The 12,500-nt window shown below is 43.3% G+C and overlaps 1 protein-coding gene across 1 annotated transcript in view; it reads left to right on the forward strand.

The window, feature by feature from the left end:
- Positions 1 to 12,500, forward strand: part of grapa (GRB2 related adaptor protein a) — a gene marked incomplete at its 3' end in the record, with an annotated part of 21,159 nt that overhangs the window by 8,190 nt on the left and 469 nt on the right. The window contains exon 4 of the mRNA XM_080524774.1: positions 1 to 104. This exon is cut by the window's left edge and continues 65 nt beyond it. Coding sequence (XP_080380900.1) covers positions 1 to 104 — 104 coding nt within the window. The remainder of the gene's footprint in view (positions 105 to 12,500) is intronic.

The raw sequence follows: 12,500 nt of genomic DNA on the forward strand, positions 1-12,500 counted from the left end.
ACGAGCTCTTCTCCTCCCTCAACCAACTGGTCGAGTTCTACCATAGCAACAGCATCGCTAAGGAGAGAACCGTCTTCCTAAGGGACCCAGAACAATTTGCCAGAGTAAGTAACTTTCTTCCTCCCTCCCTCCTTCCCTCCTTCCCTCCTTACCTCCTTCCCTCCCCCTCTGTTTGTCTCTTCTGCTTCTTTTCTGACTACCTCTTTGTCTCAGACCCAGAATAGCAACTGTTCTATTCTTTTCTTTCTCTTGTTAATCTCTCTCTATTTTTTTCTCTCTCTCTCTCTCTCTCTCTCCCACACACTCTCTCTCTCTCCCTCTCTGTCCACCTGTCTCTCTCTCTGCTCATCAACCCTAACTGACCCTAAGACGAGACACAGAGACACAAAGGGTATTAGACAGATAAGGAGATCCAGTGTCACATCCGCTCATGGGTGTGTCGTGAGAACAGTGGGCTGAACCAACGTTAGACGGTTATGGGGGTGTCTGTCCAGGTGTGTGATGGGAGCGGCCAGCACCCTCAGGTAACACAGGAAGGAACCCGGGGGAAGACATGTGACATGAACGATCATGACACAGCCAACCATGAGAGGACATTTTCCACCCACAGAAATAGAAGTGACTCAGTCATTCACTCCAGTTCGATGGTTAGCGCCATGCTCTACCGACTGAGCCACTGAGGACCACATACACATGATGTTATCATCCGTTTCCATTTCATATGACACCCTATCTATCTCAGCCTACATGTACAAATATGAAACCATATCTCACATCACATCACATCACAGTTATGGCACATGTCTCTTTCTCTGTGAACCCTGAGGATGTTTACCATTCTGTCTACCTTGGTTACCATGTTTACCATTCTGTCTAGCTCAAACCACCTCACATCACATGACCTCACCTCACATCACATGACCTCACATGACCTCACCTCACATCACATGACCTCACCTCACATCACATGACCTCACATGACCTCACCTCACATCACATGACCTCACATGACCTCACCTCACATCACATGACCTCACCTGACATCACCTCACATCACATGACCTCACATCACATGACCTCACCTGACATCACCTCACTTCCCCTGACATCACATGACATCCCCTGACATCACCCCACATCACCTGACATCATCATCTGATATGGTGGCTGGTTGTCGTGGGCCCTGAGGAGAGAAGCGAGGCATGGTGTCCTAGGGGAGACCTCATAACATCACATCATGTGACTCTGTAGGGGAGACCAGGGGGCTTTTTTTTTTTTTCAAGTATTTTTATTCAAAAGTTACACAATACAATATGATTAATTTGTGTTCCCGGTCAAATCTGATCGAGAGCAACTTTCATCAATCATAAATATTGTGTTTTACATTTGATTGCCTCAAGGCCTTATGATATCCTCCACACTAGGCATTTGAACATATACAATTGCTGACTAACCACTGGCATTGAATTTTGAGGTTTTAGTCAACTTTGTAACATCTGTGGTGTTCCCGGTCAAAAATGACCGCCATAGGGAATTAATGGATAACACAAGTTGTAACAAGCTACAACATTCCAGGATGTATCAGACCTGTTCAAATACCTCATGTATAAAGTTTGAAACATTTCAAACTAAACAATTAGGTGTTTGTTATGGGAACCCTTCTCTTTCCCGTGCTTATTTGCCCATCCGAACCAGACTAAACATTGTCTAGTCTGGAAGGTGTGGTTCACCTGGGGTGAAAGAGAAGGGTTCCCATAACTCTGGAAGGTATGGTTCTGATGGACACATAAGCACGGGAAAGAGAAGGGTTCTCATAACAAACACTGAAATGTATCAAACGAAACAGGTGTTTGTTATGGGAACCCTTCTCTTTCCCGTGCTTATGAAATGTATCAAATGAAACAGGTGTTTGTTATGGGAACCCTTCTCTTTCCCGTGCTTATATGCCCATCCAGTTATTCAGGTTAACCAATAGTCTACATTGTTTATGTCTCATCAAATTTTGCACAGTTTTGAGATGTTGAAGAACTGACCCAATGTGTTGTTTGGCAGAGATATATAGAGTTTCAGGGTGTAACTGGCCTTCTTATTTGAAATTCTCAAAAACGGAAATGAAATATTCAATTTCTACTGTGTATTTAGTCACATTACAGTAATTTGGTCATATCTATGTTCATTTAACATTTTACAGATTTAACATCTCACAGGTCTCAGCTTTCACCAGGTACCAAATTTAACAAATTTGACCATGTAGTTTTGGAGATATGAAGCAGTTAATCAGACCGGTCTAATTAGACCGGGAACACCAAGGATGGGGGGGCAAACATGAACACAACCGGAGGGTTAAACATGTTGATTTTCAATTTTTTTACAAATTTCTGCCCACCCCCCCACCCAAACCCCAAACATTTCCTGCAGGGCCCTAAAGTTACATTAGCATAGTAATAACATTAAAAAAAGAAAAAGAAAATACATTAAAATACATTTTCACACTGGACAATAATAATGCTGTTGTATCACAGCTGCAACCAGGTAACTACCAAGACAGTACATATAGGATGTAGATCTACAGAGACAGGTCGTCGCAACATTACATGGACCAACACTAGAGAGGTGACATGTCAGAAGCCTGCATCCCTCAGGTTGGAACTTCAGGGAGAGTCTTAAGACCATCAAAATATGCCAACACAGAGCCCCATGTAGAATAAAATTTGCTTGTGGAACCTCTAATTGTGTATTTAATTTCTTCTAATTTAAGATATAGCATTAGGTCTCTCAGCCATGCTGAGACTGTGTGCGGTTTCGGTGATTTCCAATCAAGCAGTATTCTCCTTCGAGCCAATAGGGAAGCAAAAGACATGCCATTCTTTTGGATGTTAGTCAGTCGATCGCTCTCTGAAACCCCGAAGATGGCAGTCAAGGCATTCGGCCGTACATCAATACCCAGTGCCTCGGACATAATTTTAAAGAAATTTGACCAATATCCAGTCAGTTGAGGACAGGTCCAAAACATATGGGTAAGGTCTGCTGGGGCATTGTGACACCGATCACAAATATCGTTAAGCTCAGGGAATATTTTGGATAGTCTGTGTTTACTGAAATGGACACGATGATTAAATTGTATAAGTCCAAGTCGGGCACAAGAGGTGCTCCTATTCACTCTGTCTAATGCATTGTTCCATGTTTCATCCGCTATTTGTTGACCAAGTTCTTCCTCCCAGCTTGTTCTAATCTTATGAATTGACTCTCCTTTAAGGGACATTATGATGTCATAGAGTCTCGATATATGACCTTTTTGACTGGTGGGAGTATCGAGGATTGTGTCAAGTACAGATAATGGGGGCATGTTAGGGAAGGACGGGCATTGACTTTGGATGAAATGACGGATCTGGAAATAGCGAAAGAGGTTCGAGTTAGGTAGATGGAATTTATTTGAGAGGTCACGAAAGTTTGCAAATATGCCATCTATGTATAGGTCTCTAAATTTTACAAGGCCCACCTGTTGCCAAAGAGAAAAAGTTACATCTTGCTTTGCTGGAATAAAGAGGTGGTTGTGACATATTGGACTCTGGATTGAAAAGCTTTGAAGTTTGAAATGTGCTCTAAACTGGGACCATATTCGGAGAGTAGAGACAACAACTGCACTGTTGGTGTATTTAGAGGGAGATAATGGCATCTTAGATGTGACCAGGGCGTGAAGAGAGGACGAGAAACAAGACTTTGCCTCCATCAGGCACCAGCCCGCATCTGAAGAGTGAGTCCAGTGGACGACTTTCTGTATGTTAGCGGCCCAATAATAGAAAAGAAGGTTTGGAAGAGCTAGGCCCCCCATCTGTCTATGCCTCTGAAGTAGTTATTTGCGGACCCTCTGAGATTTACCACCCCAAATAAAAGATGATATAAGCCTGTCTATAGAATTAAAGAAGGATTTTGGAAGGAACACGGGTAGGCATTGGAATAAATATAAGAATCTGGGTAGGGCATTCATTTTGACCGAATTTACTCTGCCTGCCAAGGAGAGCATTCCATCTCTGAATGTCAGATTTAAGTTTGTTTACGAGAGGTTCGAAATTATGTTTGTAGAGGCCTGTGAAGTCACGGGTAATATAAGTATTTAAAACCAACTTTGGATGTTTGAAAGGGCAAGCTACTCTGGGAGATCTGAAGCGCCAAGGCGTTTAACAGGAAGCATTCGCTTTTAGAGAAGTTCAGCTTATATCCAGAGAAGAGGGTGTCTACCAACAGGTCCACAGGTCCAGACGGTCTATCAGCTTCTCTTCTCAAAAACTGTGCAGAAGAACTAACAACAGCATGGTGTCCGCTATTTGAAAAGTCCCTGAATACCGAGGTTCCAGCTCTGTGGAGGAAGTCAATTATAATCCCTGTGCCGAAAAAACCTCGTGCCATGGAGAATAATGACTTCCGCCCCATTGCTCTAACTTCCATTGTGATGAAATGTTTTGAACGATATGTACTGTCTCTGCTTAGAAAACACATTGACCCACTGCTAGATGTTTTTCAATTTGCCTATAAACAGAACCGTAGCACGGAGGATGCTATTCTCTATATCACACATTCTGTATCCAAGCACCTCGAGAACAAAAAGGCCTATGCCCGAGTTATGTTTGTTGACTTTAGTTCCGCCTTTAATACGGTACAACCCCACGTGCTCTTAGGAAAGCTCAAAGACATGGGTGTCAATAGTACTTTAATCAAATGGATCCATTCCTTCATGTTAGAAAGAGAACAGCAAGTGAAAGTCAATGGAACACTGTCAGTGACTAAACACTGCAGTACAGGTGTCCCCCAAGGTTGCGTTCTGTCTCCATATCTTTTCTCAGTATACACCAACGACTGTAAAAGTAACCACCCAAGCAACCATATTATAAAATATGCTGACGACACTGCAATTCTAAGTCTCCTTGATAAAGATACAGACCCCTCGGTGCTCCATGATGAGATTAATATATTCACTAAATGGTGCGACAGCAACCATCTCATCTTAAACCCCACCAAAACTCAGGAGGTTGTGTTAGACCCAAGGCAGGTAACTGACCATGAGCCTGTGGTCGTTAAAGACCAAACAATCATCCAGGTGCCCTCTTACACGTACTTAGGTATTCAATTAGACAACCATCTCTGCTGGAATACACACGTAGACAGCTTATGTAACAAACTACAGCAGAGGCTTTATCACCTGAGGCGACTCAGACTTTATGGGGTGAGAAAGCAGATCATGAGAATTTTCTATCAGTCCATTGTTGAAAGTGTAATCAGATATGGAATAATTGTGTGGTTTGGCAACTTAACTGTACAACAAAAAAACAGACTAGTCAGCATTCACAAAACAGCTATGAAAATTGTAGGTGAAAGAGAGTATGTGATCCTAAATAAATTATATGAAAAAGCTGTCCTGGACAAGGCTAACAAGATAATCGCAGACCCCCAACATCCGCTCTCCACAGAATACGAAGTTCTCCCCCTAGGTAGAAGGCTTCGCATGCCAAGATGTAACTATAAGCTCTTAAAACTATCATTTGTCCCATTCTCCATTAAACTAATCAATTCTCTCAAGCAGAAACGATGACTAGGACATGATCACCAGCACCTGCACTTTATCTTAGACACCACTTGAAGGGCCATGTGCAATATTCGAAAACACCACTTGAAGGGTTATGTGCAATATATATTTATACCAAATGATGCCATGTCCAGGTGGAAACTGCTGCCAATGTCACTCAATGTTTGTTGCTGTCCTGTTGTTTACTTTGTCTACTGTATGTTGTATGTATCGTCACTCTTGCACTTGAAGCATGAAAGTACCATGCCCAAGACAAATTTCCCCTCGGGGACAATAAAGTACAATCAATCAATCAATCAATCAAAGAGGCCAAAACTGGAGACCAGGGGGCTTTGTACCACATGATGTCACTCTGGAGGGGAGACCAGGGGGCTTTGTACCACATCATGTGACTCTGTAGGGGAGGCCAGGGAGCTTTGTACCACATCATGTCATTCTGTAGGGGAGACTGGGGGATTTTGTACCCATTTCTGCAATTAACGCTATCACTCTGAGACATCTGACATGCCGCTGAGGCGACATCTGTCTGGGAATCCTTCATACCATTAGATGATGTCTCTCTAGATGATGGGTTGATCACAGGATTGCTTTTAGATGGTTCCATGCCCATACACGCTGTGCTGAGAGGCAATTGTAACACCTGCAAAATACACCAAATAAACTCACTTTACAGCTCTTTATACGACAGTTAGTTCCGACCAAGTAATTTGATTGGACAAGAGGCATTCTATGAGTGCTGATATACAGTATAACAGCACTGGGACCTTTAACTATATGTATCACTCCGCCTCACAGATGTGGTAAATGACCGTTAATTAGACTACATGTTTGTGTTCAGGTTACTAGGCAACAGTCCATTTGAAGTTCAGTTGCGGAACTATTTTATGATTAAATAAACAAACAAATCATAATCTTTTGTCGCTTATTACTGTTAACTAATAAATCGCACTGTAGAATTGTATTTTATTTTATTTTATTTAACCAGATAGGTCAGTTGAGAACCAATTCTCATTTACAATGACGATCTGGCCAATTGGCAGAACCGAGGCAAGTCTGTACACAAAACACAACACAGTATATACGATATAAAACATGAGTGCAATACACGACAAGTATCAAAAACATCTATACATCACAACACAGTATGTAAAAGACAGCAGGGACCAGGGGGAAGTTATCTTAGAAGCAGGTGCAGTGATCCTAGACAACATCTAAAAGTGAGTGTTTAAAGGTGGGTAACGCGATTAGAGTGGTGAGTTTTAGTGTCAACTGCAACGCATTCCAGTCAGTGGGGGCAGCAAACTGAAAAGAATGACGGCCAAAGGAGGTGCGGACTTTGGGGGGGACCAGAGTGATATATTTGTTGGAGCGGAGATTGCGTGTGCTGGATGAGAAGTTCAGTAGTAAGCAGAGGTAGGGGGGGGATTTGCCGATGATGGATTTATAGATGAACTGATACCAGTGGGTCAGTCGCCTGGTGTGGAGTGATGGCCAGTTGACTTGGGAGTACAGGTCGCAGTGATGTGTGTTGAAAGGGGCACCAGTGACAAAGCGGATGGCAGTGTGATGGATGACGTCCAGTTTATTGAAAAGGTTTTTGGGGGCAATCCTGTAAATTATATCTCCATAGTCCAGAATTGGCAGGATGGTCATTTTTACCAAAGTGTGTTTTGCAGAGTGGGTGAAGGAAGCTTTATTGCGGTACAGGAAACCAATTATTGTTCTGACTTTGGTGAGTAGGTTATTGATGTGGGTTTGGAAGGAGAGTGAACTATCGAGCCAGATACCTAGATATTTGTATGTGTTGACACATTCTAGTACTGACCCATCCAGTGAGGTGATTTTTGGGGGACAGGAGGCTTGGGGTAGGGTCCGATTGAAGATCATGTATTTAGTTTTATCGGTGTTTAGGAGAAGATGGAGGTTGGAGAAGGCATATTGGATGCTATTAAAGCTGTGTTGGAGGTCGGTCAGGGCAGTGTTCAGAGAGGGGCCAGACGTGTAAAGAATGGTGTCGTCGGCGTACAGATGGATGTAAGAGTTGCCAGCCGCGTGAGCAATGTTATTTATAAAAATATTAAATAGTGTTGGACCCAGAATGGAGCCCTGGGGGACACCCATGGACAGGGACATTGGGTCAGACAGCAGGCCTTCAGCTCTCACAGACTGCACACGACCAGAGAAGTAGTTGCTAAACCATGCCAGGCATTCCTCTGTGAGAACTGTTGTATAAAAGCAATGTCACACTCAAGGTCGTGCTGTTATACTGAATATCAGCACGGCTGTGATTGTCTTCGGTACTCGGCCTGCGGCCTCGTACGACCGAATCACCGAATCCGGGCTGATATTCAGTATAACACACTCCCTCTCGTGTGATATTGCTTAATTAATGGTCACTAGGTCAAAACAGCAATTGATGGTACTCAGACCACACCTATTTACAACATTATTTGCACTCTACAAAAGATAGATATTTCTACAGTTCATACCATCACAGATATTTATACAATTCATAACATTGTGTTACAATCACCCCCGAGTGTACAGATAATGGGGGCATGTTAGGGAAGGACGGGCATTGACTTTGGATGAAATGACGGATCTGGAAATAGCGAAAGAGGTTCGAGTTAGGTAGATGGAATTTATTTGAGAGGTCACGAAAGTTTGCAAATATGCCATCTATGTATAGGTCTCTAAATTTTACAAGGCCCACCTGTTGCCAAAGAGAAAAAGTTACATCTTGCTTTGCTGGAATAAAGAGGTGGTTGTGACATATTGGACTCTGGATTGAAAAGCTTTGAAGTTTGAAATGTGCTCTAAACTGGGACCATATTCGGAGAGTAGAGACAACAACTGCACTGTTGGTGTATTTAGAGGGAGATAATGGCATCTTAGATGTGACCAGGGCGTGAAGAGAGGACGAGAAACAAGACTTTGCCTCCATCAGGCACCAGCCCGCATCTGAAGAGTGAGTCCAGTGGACGACTTTCTGTATGTTAGCGGCCCAATAATAGAAAAGAAGGTTTGGAAGAGCTAGGCCCCCCATCTGTCTATGCCTCTGAAGTAGTTATTTGCGGACCCTCTGAGATTTACCACCCAAATAAAAGATGATATAAGCCTGTCTATAGAATTAAAGAAGGATTTTGGAAGGAACACGGGTAGGCATTGGAATAAATATAAGAATCTGGGTAGGGCATTCATTTTGACCGAATTTACTCTGCCTGCCAAGGAGAGCATTCCATCTCTGAATGTCAGATTTAAGTTTGTTTACGAGAGGTTCGAAATTATGTTTGTAGAGGCCTGTGAAGTCACGGGTAATATAAGTATTTAAAACCAACTTTGGATGTTTGAAAGGGCAAGCTACTCTGGGGGATCTGAAGCGCCAAGGCGTTTAACAGGAAGCATTCGCTTTTAGAGAAGTTCAGCTTATATCCAGAGAAGAGGCCAAAACTGGAGACCAGGGGGCTTTGTACCACATGATGTCACTCTGGAGGGGAGACCAGGGGGCTTTGTACCACATCATGTGACTCTGTAGGGGAGGCCAGGGAGCTTTGTACCACATCATGTCATTCTGTAGGGGAGACTGGGGGATTTTGTACCCATTTCTGCAATTAACGCTATCACTCTGAGACATCTGACATGCCGCAGAGGCGACATCTGTCTGGGAATCCTTCATACCATTAGATGATGTCTCTCTAGATGATGGGTTGATCACAGGATTGCTTTTAGATGGTTCCATGCCCATACACGCTGTGCTGAGAGGCAATTGTAACACCTGCAAAATACACCAAATAAACTCACTTTACAGCTCTTTATACGACAGTTAGTTCCGACCAAGTAATTTGATTGGACAAGAGGCATTCTATGAGTGCTGATATACAGTATAACAGCACTGGGACCTTTAACTATATGTATCACTCCGCCTCACAGATGTTCTACTAAATGACCGTTAATTAGACTACATGTTTGTGTTCAGGTTACTAGGCAACAGTCCATTTGAAGTTCAGTTGCGGAACTATTTTATGATTAAATAAACAAACAAATCATAATCTTTTGTCGCTTATTACTGTTAACTAATAAATCGCGCTGTAGAATTTTATTTTATTTTATTTTATTTAACCAGATAGGTCAGTTGAGAACCAATTCTCATTTACAATGACGATCTGGCCAATTGGCAGAACCGAGGCAAGTCTGTACACAAAACACAACACAGTATATACGATATAAAACATGAGTGCAATACACGACAAGTATCAAAAACATCTATACATCACAACACAGTATGTAAAAGACAGCAGGGACCAGGGGGAAGTTATCTTAGAAGCAGGTGCAGTGATCCTAGACAACATCTAAAAGTGAGTGTTTAAAGGTGGGTAACGCGATTAGAGTGGTGAGTTTTAGTGTCAACTGCAACGCATTCCAGTCAGTGGGGGCAGCAAACTGAAAAGAATGACGGCCAAAGGAGGTGCGGACATTGGGGGGGACCAGAGTGATATATTTGTTGGAGTGGAGATTGCGTGTGCTGGATGAGAAGTTCAGTAGTAAGCAGAGGTAGGGGGGGGATTTGCCGATGATGGATTTATAGATGAACTGATACCAGTGGGTCAGTCGCCTGGTGTGGAGTGATGGCCAGTTGACTTGGGAGTACAGGTCGCAGTGATGTGTGTTGAAAGGGGCACCAGTGACAAAGCGGATGGCAGTGTGATGGATGACGTCCAGTTTATTGAAAAGGTTTTTGGGGGCAATCCTGTAAATTATATCTCCATAGTCCAGAATTGGCAGGATGGTCATTTTTACCAAAGTGTGTTTTGCAGAGTGGGTGAAGGAAGCTTTATTGCGGTACAGGAAACCAATTATTGTTCTGACTTTGGTGAGTAGGTTATTGATGTGGGTTTGGAAGGAGAGTGAACTATCGAGCCAGATACCTAGATATTTGTATGTGTTGACACATTCTAGTACTGACCCATCCAGTGAGGTGATTTTTGGGGGACAGGAGGCTTGGGGTAGGGTCCGATTGAAGATCATGTATTTAGTTTTATCGGTGTTTAGGAGAAGATGGAGGTTGGAGAAGGCATATTGGATGCTATTAAAGCTGTGTTGGAGGTCGGTCAGGGCAGTGTTCAGAGAGGGGCCAGACGTGTAAAGAATGGTGTCGTCGGCGTACAGATGGATGTAAGAGTTGCCAGCCGCGTGAGCAATGTTATTTATAAAAATATTAAATAGTGTTGGACCCAGAATGGAGCCCTGGGGGACACCCATGGACAGGGACATTGGGTCAGACAGCAGGCCTTCAGCTCTCACAGACTGCACACGACCAGAGAAGTAGTTGCTAAACCATGCCAGGCATTCCTCTGTGAGAACTGTTGTATAAAAGCAATGTCACACTCAAGGTCGTGCTGTTATACTGAATATCAGCACGGCTGTGATTGTCTTCGGTACTCGGCCTGCGGCCTCGTACGACCGAATCACCGAATCCGGGCTGATATTCAGTATAACACACTCCCTCTCGTGTGATATTGCTTAATTAATGGTCACTAGGTCAAAACAGCAATTGATGGTACTCAGACCACACCTATTTACAACATTATTTGCACTCTACAAAAGATAGATATTTCTACAGTTCATACCATCACAGATATTTATACAATTCATAACATTGTGTTACAATCACCCCCGATCCTAACCGCCATGACAGAACCTCATGTGCTAGCCAGACACAAACAAGTTGACACATGTCAGTTTTGTCAATGTTTAGCCAATATAACAGTGAGCCAAAAAAATATTTACTTGGATTCTTTGCACACACACACACACACACACACACACACACACACACACACACACACACACACACACACACACACACACACACATAGGGAGGAGAGCGGTGCCAGAGATGTGTTGTGTACGACAGAAAAGAACAGAATTACAATATGCTCCCGATATTCAGTTCTTATCATTAATAATTAATAAATCAAATCAAAGCGTCCATGCCCCCCAGCATCTGAAAGCAGCTACAGCCACTCCTGTGTGGGGCTGATGGGACGACGGGAAAGAGTCAGAGAACAGTGTTCTCAAAATAGAGAGTTTCTCTCTCTGTTCTCTGTTAACAAAGGGATCACAGCAGGTTTGCTGTCAAGGGAAAACTACTAAAACTATCCTTTGAAAGCATTTTTCTCCACACCTCAGTTAAGAATTCAGGTCACCCTCACCATGTAGAACTTAAAATATAGTAATAAGATATGCCATTTAGCTGACACTTTTACCCGCAGTGACTTACAGTACAGTGAATGATGCACAGAGATTTGTATATATTATATATACGGTAGACCCAACAGGGATTGAACCCCATGATCCAAGCTCCACTCCCCGCATTGCTCTAGCAACTAAGCCACACAGGGGAGGCTGTTGGAGGTAGGAATCGGAGGACGGGCTCATTGTGATGCATGGGGCAGGATGAGGAATGGTATCAATCAAAGACACAAAGACACAAAGACAATCAAAGACATTACAATGAGCCCGTCCTCCGATTTCCACCTCCACCAGGCTCCCCTGCTATACAATCTTCTCTCTAGTCCTAACATGCCCATCTCCCCACCCATGTGTGTATCATACGCTCATTCTATATCATGTCTGAACCTTGAAGGCAGGAAATGTGCAGGTTTCAGGAATCCTGACAGTATACAGGAATACGCGCAACTGAAGAGGTGTTCACAGTCTCCGGCCTGTTCAGACATGTTAGGCACCCTCACCCAGGTCGACTGATGCAAATGAGAGCAGTCTTTATGTTACTGCAAACTATAGGTTGGGCTGTAACATGACGTGCAGGCTAGGCCAGGATCATGTGACCAGGGTTGAACTGAAAGGGCCTCTATCACACAGACAGCACAGGACTTCCTGTTATTGTTGTTAGTGTAAC

The sequence above is a fragment of the Nansenia antarctica genome (genome assembly GCF_963989245.1).
Source record: "Nansenia antarctica genome assembly, chromosome: 2".
Taxonomy (NCBI): Eukaryota; Metazoa; Chordata; class Actinopteri; order Argentiniformes; family Microstomatidae; genus Nansenia; species Nansenia antarctica.